This window comes from Chlorocebus sabaeus, chromosome 8 (assembly GCF_047675955.1).
Source record: "Chlorocebus sabaeus isolate Y175 chromosome 8, mChlSab1.0.hap1, whole genome shotgun sequence".
NCBI lineage: Eukaryota > Metazoa > Chordata > Mammalia > Primates > Cercopithecidae > Chlorocebus > Chlorocebus sabaeus.
Window position 1 is genome coordinate 127,884,849 of NC_132911.1, and position 19,880 is coordinate 127,904,728.

General features: G+C 40.6%; 1 protein-coding gene across 1 annotated transcript in view; it reads left to right on the forward strand.

The window, feature by feature from the left end:
- Positions 1–17,473, forward strand: part of FER1L6 (fer-1 like family member 6) — a 266,543-nt gene extending 249,070 nt beyond the window's left edge. Inside the window, exons 39-41 of the mRNA XM_038000171.2 lie at positions 1,080–1,243; positions 16,158–16,258; positions 16,928–17,473. Of these exons, the coding sequence (XP_037856099.2) occupies positions 1,080–1,243; positions 16,158–16,258; positions 16,928–17,111 (449 nt within the window). The 3' untranslated portion in view covers positions 17,112–17,473. The remainder of the gene's footprint in view (positions 1–1,079; positions 1,244–16,157; positions 16,259–16,927) is intronic.
- Positions 17,474–19,880: the final 2,407 nt, after the last annotated feature.

The window sequence follows — 19,880 nt, forward strand, 5'->3', positions numbered from 1 at the left end:
TAAGGAGTTGTGAAGACCAAGGTTTTTTCATGCATATGAAGCCTCAAGGTAGTAGGCTTTAGAGAAGATAGATTATCAGACTTGAAGAGTCTATTCTATGAGTCTTAAGGTCTTTGTTGATGTTAACAGTAATGAGGCATGTCTGACTCCCCCTTCCCATCAATGGCCTAGAACTAGCTTTTCAGGTTAATTTTAGAATGCCTTTGGCGGAGAGAAAGAGTCCATTCAGATGGTTGGGGGGCTTAAAATTTTATTTTTGGCTTACACACTGAAGTGACAGTCCTGCAAACATAAAAAATATGGGAATATCTAATGAATTGGACAGTTATCCAGGATGCATTAAGTGAAAAAAGAAAAATCTCATTTCTGTAAACTACATTTATATGTATAGGAGAAAGGGATAGTCATAGAGAGAGGGCTAAGCACCAATACACAGAGCAGTGGTCAACTTTTTAGGGATGAAATTATGAAAAAATTTTCCATTCTCATGTTTTTGCCCATGTATATATACTCTGAAGTTTCCATATTTAACAAATGTTAATTTATAATAGGGAAAAATTGTTAAAGAGATATAGAACTCATGGCAATCTCTTACTCTGCCTTGTGTTCACTCATTGGAAAAACAGTGTTGGGAACCCACTAAGGTTCACTTCCTGTCCTGCAGAGTAGATACAAAGACAATAAGACTAGTCTCTGACCTGGAAGAGTTTAGTGCACACCAAGAGGGAGGTGAAGTGGGGTGAGGAGGATCTCATGGGGTTGTCAGTGCTAAAGCAGGGGAAGGTTAAAGCCAATAATCCAGGCTCAGGGAGCAGAGGAGGTGCTCAGCAGTGATGCTACCTGCAACTGAGGCTTGCAAGTTAAGTATTGTTAACTTAAGAGTTAAAACAAGCTCTTCCCTTGTTGTGTCTCAATCCTATTTGTACTCCCAATACCTAGCACATAGTTGTGATCCAATGTGGTACTGATTGAATGACTAGGAAGTGAAGGGTGAATGAATGAATGAGGATGGTGATTGAGAAGCTCTTCTGTTACTTTTAGAAAATGCTTCCCTAACTATAAGGGTCATCTCTACACAGGCACCCTGGAAATGAACCTCAACAGTTTCCCTCGGGCAGCTAAGTCTGCCAAAGCCTGTGATCTCGCCAAGTTTGAAAATGCAAGTGAGGATACCAAGATCTCTATATTCCAGCAAAAACGTGTGCGTGGCTGGTGGCCTTTTTCTAAGAGCAAAGAACTCACAGTAAGTGACAGCTATAGGAGGTGGAGGAGATGGGGGATGTTGGGGGCATCATGCTGTTTCAATGAGTCATTTTGTGAACTTCAAGTAAAATGCCTTGAAATGACATGAACCCTTCATGCAGAGGTTCTGCTAAGAAGCAAGAATTTTTAAAGCTTTATAAATGCATGAAGACTTAGCGATCTATGTCGAGGTGATTTTCTATCCTTTTGGCCTGAACTTATGCCCCTGGCATTAATTTTTTTCAACATTTCTTAAGATTATGCATGAAGTCCTGAGTAATACACAATTTCAATGCAATTATCTTATGCCTTCATCCTCAAATGTAAGACATGATTTAAAAAGTGATCTATCTTTTTCAAAGAAGGTGACGGCAGGAGATGCCATGTATTCCTTTTCCTGAATTGCCCACTTCCTGCAAATGCATGTCAGACTGTGTGGCATGTGTTTGGAGGAATCTTTGACCTTCCACAAATATTGGGAAGACAGTTTCTTCTTCCTATTCTTTCAACTCCCTTACTGATCCTCTGTAAGGCAGGAGGGATGACTTAGTGAGGTTGGAAAAAGGTACTGAGACTGATAGTAGGGTCTTTTTTTCTGCTAGCTTCCCCTTGGGATGAGTGCATTCTGCCCCCTGCTTCTAGTGCCTTGTAGCAAAAGCACACCTAGGACAGGATTTTTCTGGTAGCACGTCTGGATAGAGACCTATTTCTCTTTCTGACTCTGCTCTGAGGATCTCGTGGGTGTGAGGCAGGGATTCCCCCTTGTACCTCACTGGGTAAATGGCAGCTGCTGGTCTGACCTCATGGTGTCTAGTTTTATTTTATTTTCTGAGAGTTTGTCTCTTCTATACATTCTTAATTGGATCCCCTTGATTAGTGAGGTTTCTGGAGAGGCCCAACCAGTTTCATTCACCCTCAAGTACTTAATGAGGGGTTACTACATGCCAGCCTCTGGGCTTGGTTCTGGGCAATCAATATTTGGAGGATGCATGAATGAAACCAGAAATGAATGAGTCATGGCCTCTGCTCTCAGCCAGCTCAGAGTCCAGTGAGAGGGACAAACAGGTCAACATCCAATCATGAGTGGAATAACCAAGGTGTGAAATGCAGAAAAGGAATGGAGAGGTGGGAGGGATGCAATTGTCCTGATGGAGTTGAGGGTTCAAACAGGACAAAGGACAATGAAAAGGCATTTTATAGATGAAAAAGAGCAGATGTCTACTCCAAGTGAAAGAACCATGATGAGTACAGTATGGAGGCATGAAGGGGCTCCCGGTAGAAGGCTAACAACCCTCTGATCAAAATTCCTGAACACAATACAAGGTTGGAAAATGGACTTCTGGGCCTGGCAATCCCCAAACTCTTATCCTTTGACATCATTCTAATTTCTCTACATTAATAAACAGTAAATTTAGATGCATGATCATATAATAGCAGTCATCTATTATATTTTATATTCCTTTAGATTTTGAGAAATGTATACAGCTCCTGTTATTTCATTTAATCCTAACTGCTCTTCATTTTCCATGTCATTTACTTATTTTTTCATTTCATCCAACAAATATTTACTGAGCTTCTATCAAATGATAGGCCCTGAGAATAAGACATGAGTAATACAGACAAGGTCTCTGTCATCACAGAGCTTACAGTCTAAAGTCAAGTTCAGACATGCAGACCACAGATAGCTACTCACACATACTCCAAGAAAGAATGACTCAGAACAAGAGCTGGGCAGGAGACAAAGCACCGGATCAAAGCTTATCCAATGCAGGGATTTCCATTCACTATGGTGGCAGGGGAAGGCCTTTCTGTGCCTGTGAAACTAAGTTGAAACTTGATGAATGAAATGTAGTGAGCCATGGGAGAAAGAGCATTTCCCACAGAGCAAACTCCACAGGTGAACGACCTGAGGTGGGAATGAGTTCAGTGCTTTGGACAAACTAAAATCCCAATGAACAAAAACCTCCTATAACTGGTGTGTGATGCATGAGGGCAGTGCTGGTGAAATGGAGAGGACACCAGAGCCTGATCACACAGGCCTCGAGGCTATAGTGGAAAGCTTGGACTTCATTCTCAAAGGAAAGCTACTGCATGGTTTCCAGCAGGGAGGGGATCTGCCTCACCTAGGAAACACATCCCCTTAATGCTGTGTGGACAGTGGTCAGAAAAGGGTCAAACTTAGAGAGGACTAGGCAGAGATGTAGGAAAGAGTTAAAATGTGCTGAAATAGGAACTCAGAGAGGAGGCTCTTTGGAGAAGGGCACTTGGTTGCTGTGTCAAATGCTCCTGAGAGTTTAAATAAGAAGCCACAAAGATGTGCCCATTGGACTTAATGGCATGGAGGTTCCCGGTGACCTTTAAAAAAGCAGCATTGTGAATGTCTATAGCATTATTCATAATAGCCTCAAAGCAGAAACACTCAAATGTCCATCAGCTGATGAGTCAATTTTTAAAATGTATATCTATACAATGGAATATTATTCAGTCATGAAAAGGAATGAAGTACTAATACGTGCACCAACATGGATGAACCTTGCAAATGTTATACTAAGTGAAAGAAGCCTGTCTTGAAAGACTACATACTGGCCTGATTTCATTTATGTGAAATGTTCAGAATAGGCAAATCCACAGAAAATAGATGAGCAGTTGCCAGGGGCTGGGGTGGGGTAGAAGGGGAATGGGGAGCAACTGGTATGGAGTTTCTTTTTAGGGTGATTAAAAAACAGTTCTGAAATCAGTGGTGATGGCAGTACAATTTTGTGAACATATTAAAATCTATGTAATTGTTGTATAATTTAAAAGAGTGAACTTGGTGAAACCCCGTCTCTACTAAAAATACAAAAAATTAGCCGGGCATGGTGGCAGGCGCTACTCAGGAGGCTGAGGCAGGAGAATGGTGTGAACCTGGGAAGCAGAGCTTTCAGTGAGCCGAGATCGCACCACTGCACTCCAGCCTGGGCAACAGAGCGAGACTCCATCCCAAAAAACCAAAAAACAAAACCAGAGTGAACGTTATGATATGTGAATTATATCTCAGTTTTTTAAAAGCAATGTTAGTGGAATGGTGAAGACAGAAGTAGATGAACGTGGATTGTCCAGTGAATGAGAAGCAGGTTAGTGTAGACTCTCTAGAACCCCCGCCAGTTTCATCTCTCACTGCTCCCCTCTCAACTATCTCAAACCCTTCCCGGACTCTTGCTTGTCTGGTCTGTGGACTGGTTCTTCTGCCTGGATTGCCTTAGGCCCTTTCTCTGAGAAAACTCCTAGTCCTTAAATATTTGGAGATTCTTTTTAGCAGTTGTCCCTCTGAGATGCCTTCCTGGGTATCCTTAGCCTGGGTGGGCTTGCCTTCTACTTCCCTACATGTATCTCTTGACACACTATTTGAACTTGTCCATGGACTTCATGGTTTTTCTACTGTCAGCAATTTGAGTCCAAAAAGTATGTTTTTGCTTTCCATTCCCTTTCTTAATTTTTCAGTGTCTAATGTACGTAGCATATAATACTCAAATATTTATTGTATGAATCAATTAATTCAAGAATAATTAATTGACCCTACTATAAAGAGATAAGGTTTTCTTCTGTTTACTTAGTGTACTGAGCACATAAGAAGTGCTCAGTAAATGTTCTTTGAAAATGAACACATAGTACACATTGATTTATATGATTATCTGAGTGTCGGTTTAGAAGCCAGAGAGGAATAAAGAAATGACAGAAGACAGGTAGATTTTAATGGCAAGGGGATCAAAAGATTTGGATTGAATATTACACAGTGGCGAATGGGTGAACCTTTGGGCTGTGGCAGTCTGTTCTCCTAGACTGTATTAAGATCTGTAGAAGCATTTGAGCTTATGATCTGAGCCCCACCTGCTAGGTACCAGAGTAGTGGCAATTTCCATGATTTTTCACCTTCTGTCCATGCTATCCTTGCCTTGCCAGAGCCTAGGTATGTCAGGTTATTATAGTGATTTAAATTCATTTGTTGAATAGTTTTGTAATGACTGTAATGTTCTCACTTAAGTGAGACATTTATGTGGGAAATTTACTGTCTGGTTTGATTGACTCAATGCAGAGTTTTTCTGCTTTTGTGCTTCGGAGGGTCCATTTGAAGATCCCTCTATTTGAAGATTCCTCTTTGTCTCATGAGGGAAAACCTAACAGTGCCTCTGGGGCCAGATCACCTCTTACAGTCCTATCATAAAAGAGAAGCCTCTTTTATGAGGACATGCACATTTTATAATTTAAGATCTCACAGAGGACTTATGTGCATCAAAAAATGCATGTCTGTGTTAAAAGTTTCAAAAGCTTTCTGGATTGTCCTAGGGATTGCGATCAGTAATAATGAGAGGGGTGGATTCCACCCTAGAACGGTGCCAGGTCAGCAGATAAGCAATGCATTCAAGGCTAACTGGGACCAAGCACAGTGGCACACACTTGTAGTCTCAGCTACTTGGGATGCTGAGGCAGGAGGATCCCTGGAGCCCAGGAGCTGAAGCAACAGAGTGAGACCTTGTCTGTAATAATAATAACAAACACTGACTTCTGGATTCCATCCTTTAAGAAATAAGAAAAACCATCTTGGGTCCAAAGCCTGGCTCCATTATTTACCAGCTGTCTGAACTTTACCATGAACCTCAGCTTTCTTAGCTGTAAAGATTGAGAAAATTAAAGTGTGTACCTCATGAGCTGTCATAACCCTGAAATGAGATAGAATCTGTGTGCCTGGAACATACTAAGAATTCAATAAATATCAGATTTTCACTTGAGCGAAAATTTACTCAGCAGTAAACTGTTTTGACCAGTCCCTGCTCCCACCTCCTTCTGGGCCCCAAGATGAGGGAAATGCCTCAAACTCAAAATACCTAAATATCTTAGTCAATGTTAACATCTAATCCTTAGGGGTTACACTTTTGGTAAATGTAAGAAAAAACAAGGGGCTGGGTGTGGTAGCTCATACTTGTAATCCCAGCACTTTGGAGTAGGAGGACATCTTGAGCCTGAGAGTTTGAGACCAGCCTGGGTATCAGGGACACCCCATCTCTACAAAAAATTTTTAAAATTTGCCAGGAATGGTGGTACCTACCTATAGTCCCAGCTACTCAGGAGGCTGAGGAAATAGGAACCCTTGAACCCAGGAGTTCAAGGTTGCAGTGAGCTATGATCACGCCTTTGCATTCCAGCCTGGGCAACATAGGGAGTCCCTGTCTCTATAGAAAAAAAGGAAAGAAAAGAAAAAGAAAGGGGGGCGGAGGGGGAAGGAATAGAACCTCTAGTAACATACTCTTAACTACTTTATAAATGATTCTCCTGATGAATTGGCCATGATAATGAATTTTCACAGGAGATTGTTTTAAAGATTTGAAATGGCTTCGTTGTCTGGGGGTTTGTTGTCTCATGCTGAGAAAAAATTCAGGATATGGACACGTGTAGATGGGTTAAGGAGTGGAAAGTTGAAAGGAGAGGAGCTCCTTGAGAGAGAGAGAGAGAGAGAGACAGACGTCCAAAAAGGTGGGGAGGTGGCGGACTGCAGCAGATTTTATAGGCAGGCTGGAGAAGGTGGTGTCTGATTTACATAGGGCTCACCCATTGGTTCAATCAGGGATGACGTTTACACAGGGCCCAGGAAAAGCTGGTTGCCCCACCCTAATCTTATTATGCAAATAGGCTTTCCAGTTGATCCGCACCATCTTTTCTGTTCTTTACTATACACGTGGCTGACAGAAGGGAAGATAAGACGCCATCTTGAACATGTCTAGTCCCTAGTTCCTGCCAGCATTCACCGTGCAAGCTCCCAGCTCGCTTGTCTCTGCCTGCAGTTCGATTTTACAGGCTGCTCTTTGTTAAAGAGAAAGGCCTTACCGAGGACTCCCATACCCTTACTACCTGCCTAAGTGATTTCTTCTTAACTCCTGTATCACCTTCTATAGTAAGGATAGGGGCTTCTAATTAAATGCTCTTCATTTCTATCAACGTAGTTTTCCCCTGAGTCTAGATGATCATGTTGCTCCTTCAGTAGTTCATTTTTCAACAATTACAGAGAGCCTCCTCTGGGCAGGGCTTTGGTAGGATATCCTGAATGCAGAGATGAATAGGATGCAGCTCTTGCCGCCAAGGAGCTGCCGTCTTGAGGAAAAGACAAAAGAGTTGCCGGGTGCTTCTCTTGTCTGTCGTAGTAACAAGTGTTACCAATAGGAACTGACTACCAGAACCTGTTCTGAAAGACTGAACATACAAACAGCAGTGGTCAGACCACAGGTGACAATAAAGCTACAGCCTCTGTAGCAACAAGCCCCAAACCGTCAGAGCTTGGGCAATGACTGCAAGCTTCCCTAACTGGTGCCCCTCCTTCCAAATATGTTCCCCTAACTAATCACATAGGGCAGCCCCCTACTTAGCCTGCTTCTGGTTTCCCCACACGAGCACCTTTCAGTCAGAACATATCCGATGACTTCCCTTTTCCTGTGATAAATCTTCCTCTCTCCCTATTTTTGAGTCTGACAAGCCTAAGTGATGGTAGCGCTAAATAAATAGCCTCTGTTTGTTCTTATCTTGGTGATCTTTGTTGATTTCCACAGCACGAAACACTGAATGTATATTAATTCATTTATCTGCTAAAACATATATAATCAATCCCAGTTTTATAGATAAGGAAGCTAAGGCACAAAGAGCTTAAGTAACTTGCCTCATGTCACGCAGCTACTCAGGGAGGATAAGATTCAAACACAAGCAGTTCACTCCTACACTCTTGAGTCCTAACCACTGTGCCATACTTCCTTTTCTGGCAGAGGGTCATAGAAACAGAAGGGACATCCAACCTGTCCTGAGTCACCAGCAATCTTCACCATAGAGGTGAAGTCTGAAGTGATATTTTTGGGGGAAATACAATTTAAAACAAAGTCTCCCAACTCAAAAGCTAATAAAGTTTTATCATTGAGTAGTCATTAAAAGCAACCTGTTGAGAGATTGCAGTGACAGAAATTTCATCCTTTTATATAGCTGAGCAGCAATCACCCATTACATACATATTTTCGGGAGAAATGATAACTAGTTCTCAAATAAGAGGACTTCACAGCCCCATTTGTCACACATTGTTCTAGATTCATATGGTCATTGAGGTGACCATTTATGTTACTTGATTAGTTTTACCCAAAGGAAAAACAAACTTCTCAAATCTTTATGCCACCTGCCAGAGATTTTTTAAAAATATTTATTTTTAAATCTGTTATCAATGCCCCCCCAGCAGTGTCATTTAATCAATCTTCTCAAATCTTTATGACAGGAGGTAGTTTTGCAACTTGGGGCAAAGTGCTCACCAAAGTTAGCCTCCTACCCTCCCAGAGAAACTGGGGTGTAGGGTGCCGTTCTCTTGATGTTTACATTTCAAGGAGATGGTTCTCAGATCCTTGAAAAAGACGTTCCTGGGTGTCAAAGACAAAAGGCCTATCAGCTTTCAAAACAATTTATATACATTTCAAAGAGAAAGTACTTACAATTTCTCTAACGTATGCTTTAAGAGAAAAGGGGGAAGGAAATCTCTTCCGATTTTCAACAGGGAAAACTACGCCTCTCGTTTTTTATTTTTATTTGCCCTTACACCTCCTAAAGGGAAAATAAGAATTGACTTCATTTTCATGCATACCAGTGGCCCATGGTCAGAGCCTGGCCAAGGCTAGGAGCAGCATGGAACCTGGTCCTGAAAGCCCTGCTTTGGCCTGCAGAAGGGATGTATTCCAGCTACCCCTGTCTTCTTGTTACAGGAAAAGGGTCCCAGTCCAGACCCCAAGAGAGGGCTCCTGGATCTTGGGCAAGAAGGAATTCAGGGCAAGTCTGTACAGAGAAAGCAAGTTTATTAAGAAAGTAAAGGAATAAAAGAATGGCAACTCCATAGACAGAGCAGCCCTGAGGACTGCTAGTTGCCCATTTTTACGGTTATTTCTTGATGATATGCTAAACAGGGGTGGATTCATGCCTTCCCTTTTTAGACCATAGAGGGTAACTTCCTGACATTACCATGGCATTTGTAAGCTATCATGGTGCTCGCTGGTGGGAGTGTAGCAGTGATGATGACCAGAGGTCACTCTTGTCCTCTGATCGTTGGTTTTGGTGGGTTGTAGTCAGCTTCTTTACTGCAACCTGTTTTATCAGCAAGGTCTTTATGACCTGTATCTTGTGCTGACCTTCAGTCTCATCCTGTGACTTAGAATATGCCTTCACCGTCAGGAGTGCAGCCTCGTAGGTCTCAGCTCCGTCGTACCCAGCTCCTATTCAAGATGGAGTTGCTTTGGTTCAAATGCCTCTGACACTCTTTCCCCCTTAAGTAATCAATAACCATATTAAGAAAATAACTTTCTCCTAATGGAGTAGCAAGTTAGGTGGTCCAGAGTAAATGGTGTAATGGAAAACTCCTGCCATTCCTGGGGGCACTTCTGTTTCCATGTGTGTAAAATCACTAAGTTAGACTGGGTGCCTCCAACATGCATGCCCATCCTAGACATTCTCTAATTCCAACTCTGTGTGCCCTCTCTCCTCCTGTTCTTTGAAGCCAGTATCCGAACATTGCTGTCTGGTTTTAGTTCCTGGCAAGCAAGAGAGGGTTTGTTTATGGCCATGGACACCTGCCAGATTTATTTTTAAAGCTGCTTATCAGTGCCCCCCAGCAGCATCATTTAGACATTTAGACCACACAGCTTCTAGTGTGGAATGTGGAATGTGGCAGTCCTCATAGTAAGTGAAAAACAGCTCCACGGCATTGCTGAGGAATGGGGACCCTTGGGAGAAAGAAAGGGAATATCTACGACCATGTTCTTCGTGAAGCACATTGCACTATGCATTTTATATGCCTTATCCCAAGTCATCCTACTCAAAGCAACCTTTAAAGAAATCACTCTTTTAATAGACAAAGATCAAAAAATGTCTTTTACAAGTTAATCCCACAAATCGACAGCCAGCCAGGGTAAATCGCATCCCCGGTACATCAACAACTAAAACTCAAAGGGAGATTTCTGTGCTTCCAGTTTGGTGTGAAAAACAGCTGTCAGCATCTATTATGGCTACATACTTTTATGTTATGTTCTAAAGATTCAACAGTGAATGAGATAAATTCCTAGCATCCTGAAGTTCACAACTTAGCTGGGGAGGGTGGTAGATCGATCATTTAAATAATATTTAGCAAGATCAGATAGGAGCAGAGGGGGGAGATATTTTTATATAAAGGTTCTTTTTAAGATAGGGTGTATAATGTGCATGTATAGGAAATCTGAAAAGCACAAAAGGTAGAAAAAATAGCACGTATATGTATACCATCTAAAGAAAACTCTTGCTAATGGTTTGGTTATTCCTAATATTTTCTCTATGCATAATCATTCCATACTTAAAATAGTGCCTTCTTCATTTTGTTCCACTCAGTTTTCTTATGAGCATTCCTCTGCATTATACTAGCAATATTATTAACTCTATATTCTCAAAATAAAAATGCCAGTTTAATCATTGTGTTTGTCCTCAACATTTATTCATTTAAAAAATGTGAGCACACAGAAAAGTTGAAATGGAACAATGATCAGCCATAGATCCACCACCAAGAGTCAACACTTGCTAATATTTTGCCATATTTATTTTGTCAATATATTTGCGTATACTCCATCGATATATGAAGTATATTTGAGTATTTGTGTGCATGTATATATGCCTATTTTTTGACTGAACAATTTAAGCTGCAGACATTCTGACACTCTACCCCTAAATACTTCAGCATGCATCTCAGGAATATAGACTCTCTCCTACATAACCACAGTGCTGTCACCACATGTAAGTAAATAATGATTCCCTAATGTAATCTGATATCCACACCATATGCATGTCTCCATCTAGAAAAAGAATACCCTATTGCCCCCAAAATGTCTTATATAGCTGTTTCATTTTCAAAACAAGACAATCATGGTTTATGTATTGCTTTTTGTTATTATATCTCTTTGGTCTATTTTAAAACAATCTTCTGACATTTTCCCCTCATGCTGACTATTTAATGAGACTAGGCTTGCTTTATCTGGTTGTTTTCTCATCATATTACTTATCTTATTCTCTATCCTCTGTATTTCCCGTGAAGTGTAAGTTAGATATGACAGCATTTATCAAGTTGTTTAATAGGTGATGCTGTTTACTCCATAGCGGTTCATGCCAGGAGGCACATGCTATCAGATGGTCTCATATTAGTGATGCTGTGCTCACTTGACTATGTTGGTAAATACAAGATCTCTTCACTGTAAAGGCACATTTTCCCCTTTGCAGTTAGCAGACAACTGATGGGTAATGTGGTGCTGTGAGGAATTCCTGTTCTGCTCTACCCAAAGGCTTTAATAACTACTGGCGATCTTAATTATTTCATTGGTTTTATAAAATAATTTTTCTAACCCTTCCTTATATCTGTCTGTCTGAGCTATCTATCGATCTATTTACCTATCTGGTATCATTTGAAAAAATGTATTTATTGGTTGGCATTTATCTGTTAAAAAGAGCTTTCCCTCATCAATTGGAAATAAATCAGTCATCCTCCTCCCCTACTCCCAAAAAAGACAGGATAAATACATAATTATATCGCTTAATAACCAAATTTTAGAATTCGGAGTTGGTATAAGAGTCATCTCTAATGATTTTCCCTTGCTTTTGTTGTTACTGTTATCACTATGGATTCATGGATTTTTAACAAATACATTGTAAGCTCTATCCACTGAAGAATCTAGAAGTAAAATCACCCAGTAGCAAAGACGACTCCTAGCACCTAGATCCTGGTTTCTACACATCAGCTCCTACTGAAAACCAACCAACCAAAGAAACAAAAAACAGGGATCTTTGGGGAAATGGCTGACTCCAGATCTATGGCAGATAAAATCCAAAATGAGTCTGGGACATCTCAGTGGAGCAAATAGGGCAATTTGAACATTCAAAAGAATAATGACTGTGCTTTGTACATAACACTTTTTCTGAGTTTTGAATTATTTCCTTAACATAGTTACCCAGAAATGGAATTCCTACATTCAGCATATAAGATTATGTATGACCATATAATACACACATAGTTGTATGCGTGTATATATGTGTATACAACTACATATAATATACACACACACATAGTTGTATACATGTGTATATGTGTATACAACTATTTTTGTGGTCATATATCTTATGTATGTACACGCATGTATGTGGATATAACTATATATACACATAAATACATGTATACATATATAATGTGTATATGCAATGTGTGTGTATATATACATACATATATATTCCTTTTCCTAAAAGACTTTGCCAGCATACTTTCCTCCATTAATATATGAGAATGCCTCATGTAATTCCAGTCAGGGGTGTGTTTTAATAAGCAATAATCATTGCTGAAGGCATGTCCATTCCAAATGCAATCACTTCTCAGCCTCCGAAGGCATCCCTCCTGTAGGCACGGTGCAGTTTGGCACATCAATTGTATATGTGATATGACAAATCCAGGCTTCTCAAGGATCTTTTCTTATTGTCTCCCATCCACAAATATCATTAGGCTAGTAGATAGTCTCTCAGACTGTCTATTTTTGCTAACTCTGATTTTAAATTACATTTAGAGGATATTATTAGCTTATGACCTCTCCTTGGTGCTGAGCTGGATGCTGATGGTTGAAACAGGACAGGAAACCTGTGTGTGGAGCGATACCCAGAGCCATGGCATTTATCGAAGCTGTCAGTACACCTTTCCCCTGCAGCCTTCCCAATGCCTGATAGATGCATTGTGACCTTTCTAGCAGGGTGGTGGAGCTGGCACAAGGCCCTTCATGATGATAACAAATGACTCCTATCTCTAGGGCAGAAGTAATTTAATATTCTCTGCCTCCTTTTTCTTTGCATTTCTTTTCCTATAGGAATCTGGGCCTGTGGGACTTTTCTGGTATTTTCTTTATGGGCAGAAGATGTTTTCTGTTAAACTGCATGTTTCTGTTGATGAAATAGTATTGAAGTTAACAACTACCATAGTTAAAGGCTTTCTAGTTAACAAGCCCTAAGCTAAGCACTGCATGTGTGTTATTTCATTTATTTTTCAAAGCAACCTTATAGGGTACATGCTGTTAATAGCCTCAGTATAGTGAGACTTAAAGACGGCAGGTGACTTACCCAAGATCACACAGCTAGTAAATTGTAGAGCCTGGTTTCAAATGCGGATCTGTCTATTCACAAGTCCTATTCACTTGACTATTTGTGTTGTCCTATGCCACACTATGCCATGCTATGCTATAATATTAAGCTATCCAAAGCCAGCCCACAGATAGAGATCAAAAGCATATACTAATGCCAGAGCAATGACAGCAATTATGGGGTTGCTCCTGAATATTCAGAAACAGCATGTTTATTCATTGTTACGTAAATAGCCTACTTTTGTCTTCCAGAGCAAAGTGCCATTTAGACACATAAAGTGGCAAAGGAATGGAGTTTGGCATCAAAGGACCTTGGCGCAAATCCGGGTTTTTTAACATCAGTTAGCAAACATCACCAAGCCTTGGTTTCCTTGGTTGTAAAAATAAAAATGCCGTATAGTTTGTCAGATTGCCCAAAAGGTTAAATGAGCTAATGCATGCATAAAACACCACGCAAGTTATAAAGTGCCAGAGTTGAGTTTATTGTTATTAAGAGTAGAGAACAAAGGGGCAACTGCGATCCTCTTACTGTGGCCCTAACTTACTCTCTGTTGATTTCTCTTCTCTCTTCCAAGCATTCTGGATCCTAGCAATTGGTTAGCTCCTCTTAAGCTGACTCTACTTCAAATTAGAGGAAGTGGATGAAGTTCCTAGTGCATATATACTGCTCAGCGGAGCTCAAGTTACCTGTGAATGATCTCTGGAAATAAGTCTGTTTTGTATATTGGACGCCATTTCTCCATGAGTTTTGGACTTATTTCTTGAGTCTCTCCCAGCCATCAAGTCCTTAACTCTGCCTTTCATCAGTCCTAGAAGTTAGAAACAGATAGCTCTAGAAAGCATCTGGCCATTTGACAGATCAGAAAACTGAGACTCAAGAAGACAAGTGCCATTGGATGGTGATCATGAAGACAATTATGGAGTCATCTCATGTTAGAGTTAGGCAGGCTCTTATAAACCTTCTAGTCCAATTTTCTGGCAATTAGATGAGTAAGTTGGAAGGCAGCCTGCTATAAAGGAAAGAGTATGAGCTTTGGTATCATACAGACCTGGGTTCAAATTCCAGTTGGTTGGCTTGTTGCCTGTATGACCTTGGAAAAGTTATTTGATCTCTGTGTTTTCATTTCTGTATCTACACAAGGGAGACCTACCTTGCTTATTGCTATGATTGATAGACAGATAAATGATAGAACAGACAAACCTGGGGCAAAGTGAGCGATCAGTAAAGCATTGCAATTACAGTTATACATATTATTACTCTACTATTGATGAATGTGTAAAGGAGAAATTAAAATCAATAGAAGCTTTATATTTTTTCCCCACAGTTTTCAAATATTTTCTGAATGCCTATATGTGCAAGTCATTGCCTATGGGGCTAAGATTTCTCAACAGGAATGAGAGACTACATATATACATGTTTTCATGAAACATTTGTAGATCATAGGACATTTAATGCTACTCTGAGTTGGGCCAGGGTTCCAGTCCAAAGGATGAATGAGACCATCTAGATTTTAACTCATGATTTCACTGGTAATAAAAGTCCACTGCACTTCTTTATTAATTCAGGCAGCCATGCCACTCCTTCTCTTTTCCTGCCCTGCAACCTTACCCCATATGTATTCTATATCTTTCTTATATCTCCCATGATTATATTTTAATGGCTGCCAGCAACCAAACCTACTTGTGAAGAAGTCCTGGCCTTTTTAGGGTGAATGGGTAAGTTAACACAAGACCACTGGCTCATCGGAATCTTAGACTTTTGTATTGGGGAAAGAAATCAATAATGTCTGTAAAGTCAAGTAATGCCCAGTTCATGTGTGATTCAGAGGAAGCAGCTTTATCAGCAATCGTGTGTAATAAAATGCTTCACTCCTACCAGCTCTGCCTCCCTCCTATCATCTTGAATTTCAATGCACAAAACCAAAAGACGCAGGAGAAATGAGAGTCTCTGTCACCAAGAATAGGAGCTCCAGGAGATCAGAAGTTCTGCTTTTCTTAATCATTAAGTTTCTAGTGCCTAGAGCAATGCATGGCATACAAAGGATCCCCAAAAGTGCTGAATGAATTAGTGAACAAAGGAGAATGGCTAACTTTTGTGGGGGGTCCTATCTCATCCTTTGATAAATCAAGACATACGTCCCTGCCGAGAACTGTGGCACAGTGTTCTAAAGAAACACATTACTCACAATTTTCAAATAAAATAGGCCATTTCTTATTGAGAGAACAGGGGAAGAGGGAGGGAGTGCTGTAATAAAAGGATAACCCTAAAATCACTAGTGGGGACAACGAAAAGAATGAAGAATGACAGAAAAGAAACACCATTCAGCAAATATGGGGTTACTGTCACCAATTTCCTCTTGAGAATTGACAGAGAAGACAGACTGTATCAGATTCAAAAGGGTCTGCCACTCAATTAGTCCCCTTTCTAATTACTACAATATTTCTTCAAATATCAAGTTTACAAGAAGAGTAGTACATGTGACGGGGCTTGTGTGTCTGTGTGGACACATGGGACGCTTTCCTTCCACAAATCTTGAAACATCATTCCTAGGCTTTTGCTATTCATCATAAAAATGGCTTCTCCCAGGACCAAAAAAGCAACAATATTTATCAAAATAAAGCAGCAGGATAATCAAAATACTTTCTGGAATTCTCCAACTTGGTAACACTTCTAGAAGGTTGCCATTGGCCCCGTGGGTCTTTGTGACTAGAAACAAAAGCTTTTGCATCTTTTTGCAGGGCAAGGTTGAAGCTGAGTTCCACCTAGTTACAGCAGAAGAAGCTGAGAAAAATCCTGTTGGAAAAGCCCGAAAGGAGCCAGAGCCCCTGGCCAAGCCCAAGTGAGTGGAGTTGTGAGTGGGAACATCAGAAATGGGAAGGAGCCTTTGCAGTCCTCACTGGTGTCTGATATGGGCTCTAATGATTAGAGCAGTCCTGTGAGATACCCAGGAAGCCAGGAGGCAGTCAATCGGTGCCTTCCAACCTGTGTAGCTTTTTGAAGAAGCAGCTAAATATAAGAAGAAATATAAGACATAAACTGTGCCTTCCAGGAGCTTTCGATCTATTTGGGAAAAATAACGCATTCATAAAATAGTTGTCAGAGTGTAGAAGACTCCGTAGTTTCAAAAGAGGGTGAGTCAAGCGATGAAAGAGTTAGGAACTTGAAGTGAAGGGAATCACTGGGGTCTGAGGCTGTCAGGAAAGACTTCATAGAAAAGGTGGGATTTGAGCTGGTAGGTGGGACAGATGGAGGGTGATGGGGCCTTGGGCTGGATTCTAACTGGACTCTTGCTCTCTGCTCCACACCAGCCTTTAACCATGGTACAGGAATCCTCATCATACAAATATCAGGCTGCTCCTGCTTCAGGCCACATGCTCTTTTCCCATTTTCAGGCCTCTCCCTATGGGTCCTCAGAAAGTGGGAGTCAGAAACATTTCCTGGGTGTCTTAAGCACTCTGAGTGTTGACAGGATGACCCTCTTTTTGATTTTCTCTTCCTTCCCCCTCAGCCGCCCAGACACCTCCTTTTCCTGGTTCATGAGCCCCTTTAAGTGCCTGTACCACCTCATCTGGAAGAATTACAAAAAGTACATCATCATTGCTTTCATTCTGATCATCCTCATCATCTTCCTGGTCCTTTTCATCTACACCTTGCCAGGAGCCATCAGCCGAAGGATCGTTGTGGGCTCATAGAGGATCATGGAGGACCCAGATCCTCCCCATATACTAATCCTCTCTTCCTCATCTGGGAGCTTCTAAGAACATGTCAAACGCATGGCACTGTGCTGAGTGCTAAGGGGACAGATCAACCCTTCTTGGAAGAGATGGAAAAGAAACATTTTCTCCCTGCTCCAACCCCCGCCTCCAGGTTTCAAACTTATGAGACATAAGGCATGTTTTATCCCTTGGGTAGCATGAAATAAGGCACTTTCACCTCATGGTAATCAACAGTGACCTCAAATTAACTTAGATCAATGTTATCTTTATGTAATTGCTTATATCCTGAGAGGTTTAGTTCTGGGTCAGAGATTTTATTAGAAGTACTTTATTTTAAATAAAATTTTAGGCCAGTTGTAGTGGCTCACGCCTGTAATCCCAGCACTTTGGGAGGCTGAGGCAAGTGGATCACTTGAGGCCAGGAGTTCAAGACCAGGTTGGCCAACATAGTGAAACCCCTTCTATACTAAAAATGCAAAAATTGTCAGGCATGGTGGCACGCACTAATCCCAGCCACTCGAGAAGCAGAGGTTGCCGTGAGCCGAGATCGTGCCACTGCACTCCAGCCTTGGTGACAGAGTAAGACTCTGTATCGGAAAAATATAAAAATAAAATTTTAGAGCAAACAAACTGAAAATATTATAACAAATTACTAGACATTGAACCGGTCCCTTATATCTTAACCTTGTGTAATCCTTATAGTTTACAGAACACATTCACTTAGGCTGTGAAACTGGCTTGCAGACAATGTCACATAAATCATCTAAAATACCTTATTGTTGAAATTTCCATCTAGAGACGAGATGTTGTGGATTTTCTATTCAAGTCACCACTTGTGGAACATGTTCAATAGTAGTAGTTGGTTCTGGAGAAACCTATTTTGATTTATGCTCTGTGACAGTTTCCAGATGGGAACTTTATAATATGTTGTAAGATATATGAAATATAATTGTGTGGCTGGGTCGGGGCAGCTCCATGCCACCAGCAGGAATTCTCTTTTGTCAGACATACAAGCTCCACCAAGTATGGTGTTCCCATAGACCATGATATGAATGGCCATCCCTGGCACTATTCAGCACTTAGCCTGACCACCATATGTGCCAATTTCATCATGAATCTTAAGCACACATTTTTATTTTATTTGAGACAGAGTCTTACACTCTTCGCCCAGGCTCGAGTGCAGTGGCACGATCTTGGCTCACTGCAATCTCCACTTCCTGGGTTCAAGCAATTCTCACCTTTTTTTTTTTTTTTTTTTTTTTTTTTTTGTATTTTTAGTAGAGATGGCCACCAGGTTGGCCAGGCTAGTCTTGAACTCCTGGCCTCAAGTGATCGGCCTACCTTGGCCTCCCAAAGTGCTAGGATTACAGGCAGGAGCCACCACATCCAGCTGCTTAAGCACAAACTAATTTCAAAACCAGTCTTAGAAATGATATCCTACGCACTTGTCAAATGGGGTCAGTGTTTCTCGAAAGTAAACCTCTGCTCTTCGTAACACAGAAATCTGCCACCCTACCTAAGGCAGGGACTTGAAATGAGGCGCAGGTTTCCTCAGATATAATAAGGAAACAGAAGAATTGGAATATTTAGTCTCAATTCCCATGAACAATTTTCGGCCTCGTATGCAAATCAATATGACAACCATTTCTTTTTTCTATCAGCAAGAGCCATTTGTTGGTGTTGGGAAGCTAGGCTGGAGTTCCCCTCTCGACACCAGAAACACCAGGGCTACTGTTTTGTTTGACAGTCTAGCACAGATGTCTTCTAAAGGGTAACATTTACTTCTATATAGAAAGCCATTTTTAGAATGTTCCTGGTCCATCAAAGGAAGACTAAAAGAATGTTCTGTGTGATTTTGGACTTAAGCCTTTTTCACTGAATTCTGGCCCTAGATACTCACTAGTAACATAAGGCCCTGTTTTCCCCAAATGCTGAAATAGAACATTTACTGCATTGGCAATGTTTTCTAGTGGGATTGGTTACACAAACTGTCATTCATTCTTACTGTGCAATATTGCACAGCCATAATAAATGGTGTAGTTAAAAATATTTGATGGCATGGAATATATACATTGAATATATTGTAAGTAGGAAAATATCCAGGCTAGAAAACTGTATGTATAGCATGTTGTAAAAAGAAAAAATATATATACATGCATAGCAAAAAATGTCAGGAAGAATATGCCAAAATGTTAACGATTATCTTTAAATAGTATCATCTTTTTTACTTTGTCTATTTCTCCTAAAACTTCTAAAATAAAAAGGTATTATTTTTCATGTAAAAAGTTTAATAAACTTATGTGTCCATTTAAAAATAGTCACCGAGTGTCTCCTGTGTGCTGGACAGTGGGGATACGGCAGAGATAGGACAAACAGTAGCTCCCCACGATATTTTATCTTCAAATGATGGGTCACCCAAGAAAGGTACCAGATAAGGAATGTATTTCATGGATGAGGTTTAGGAAAAAGTATGAATACACCTCTGGTGATGTTGACAAGGAGAACAGCATTATTTTAGGATAAATGTGAAAGGTAAGGTATTTCTACTTTCTGCTGGATTGTGGACAGGAAGATGACAGGTAAACTCTTGACAAAATGTACATTTTTCAAATTCATACTAAAAAGCTAAAAGTTTAAAATCCTCGTAAGTTAAACAGAGCTCGTTAACTCTCCTTTGATGTCAAAAGACATCCAAATGCTAAAAGCCTGGAGCAGTATTTGAAACACTTTCGGATCAGATGGCAT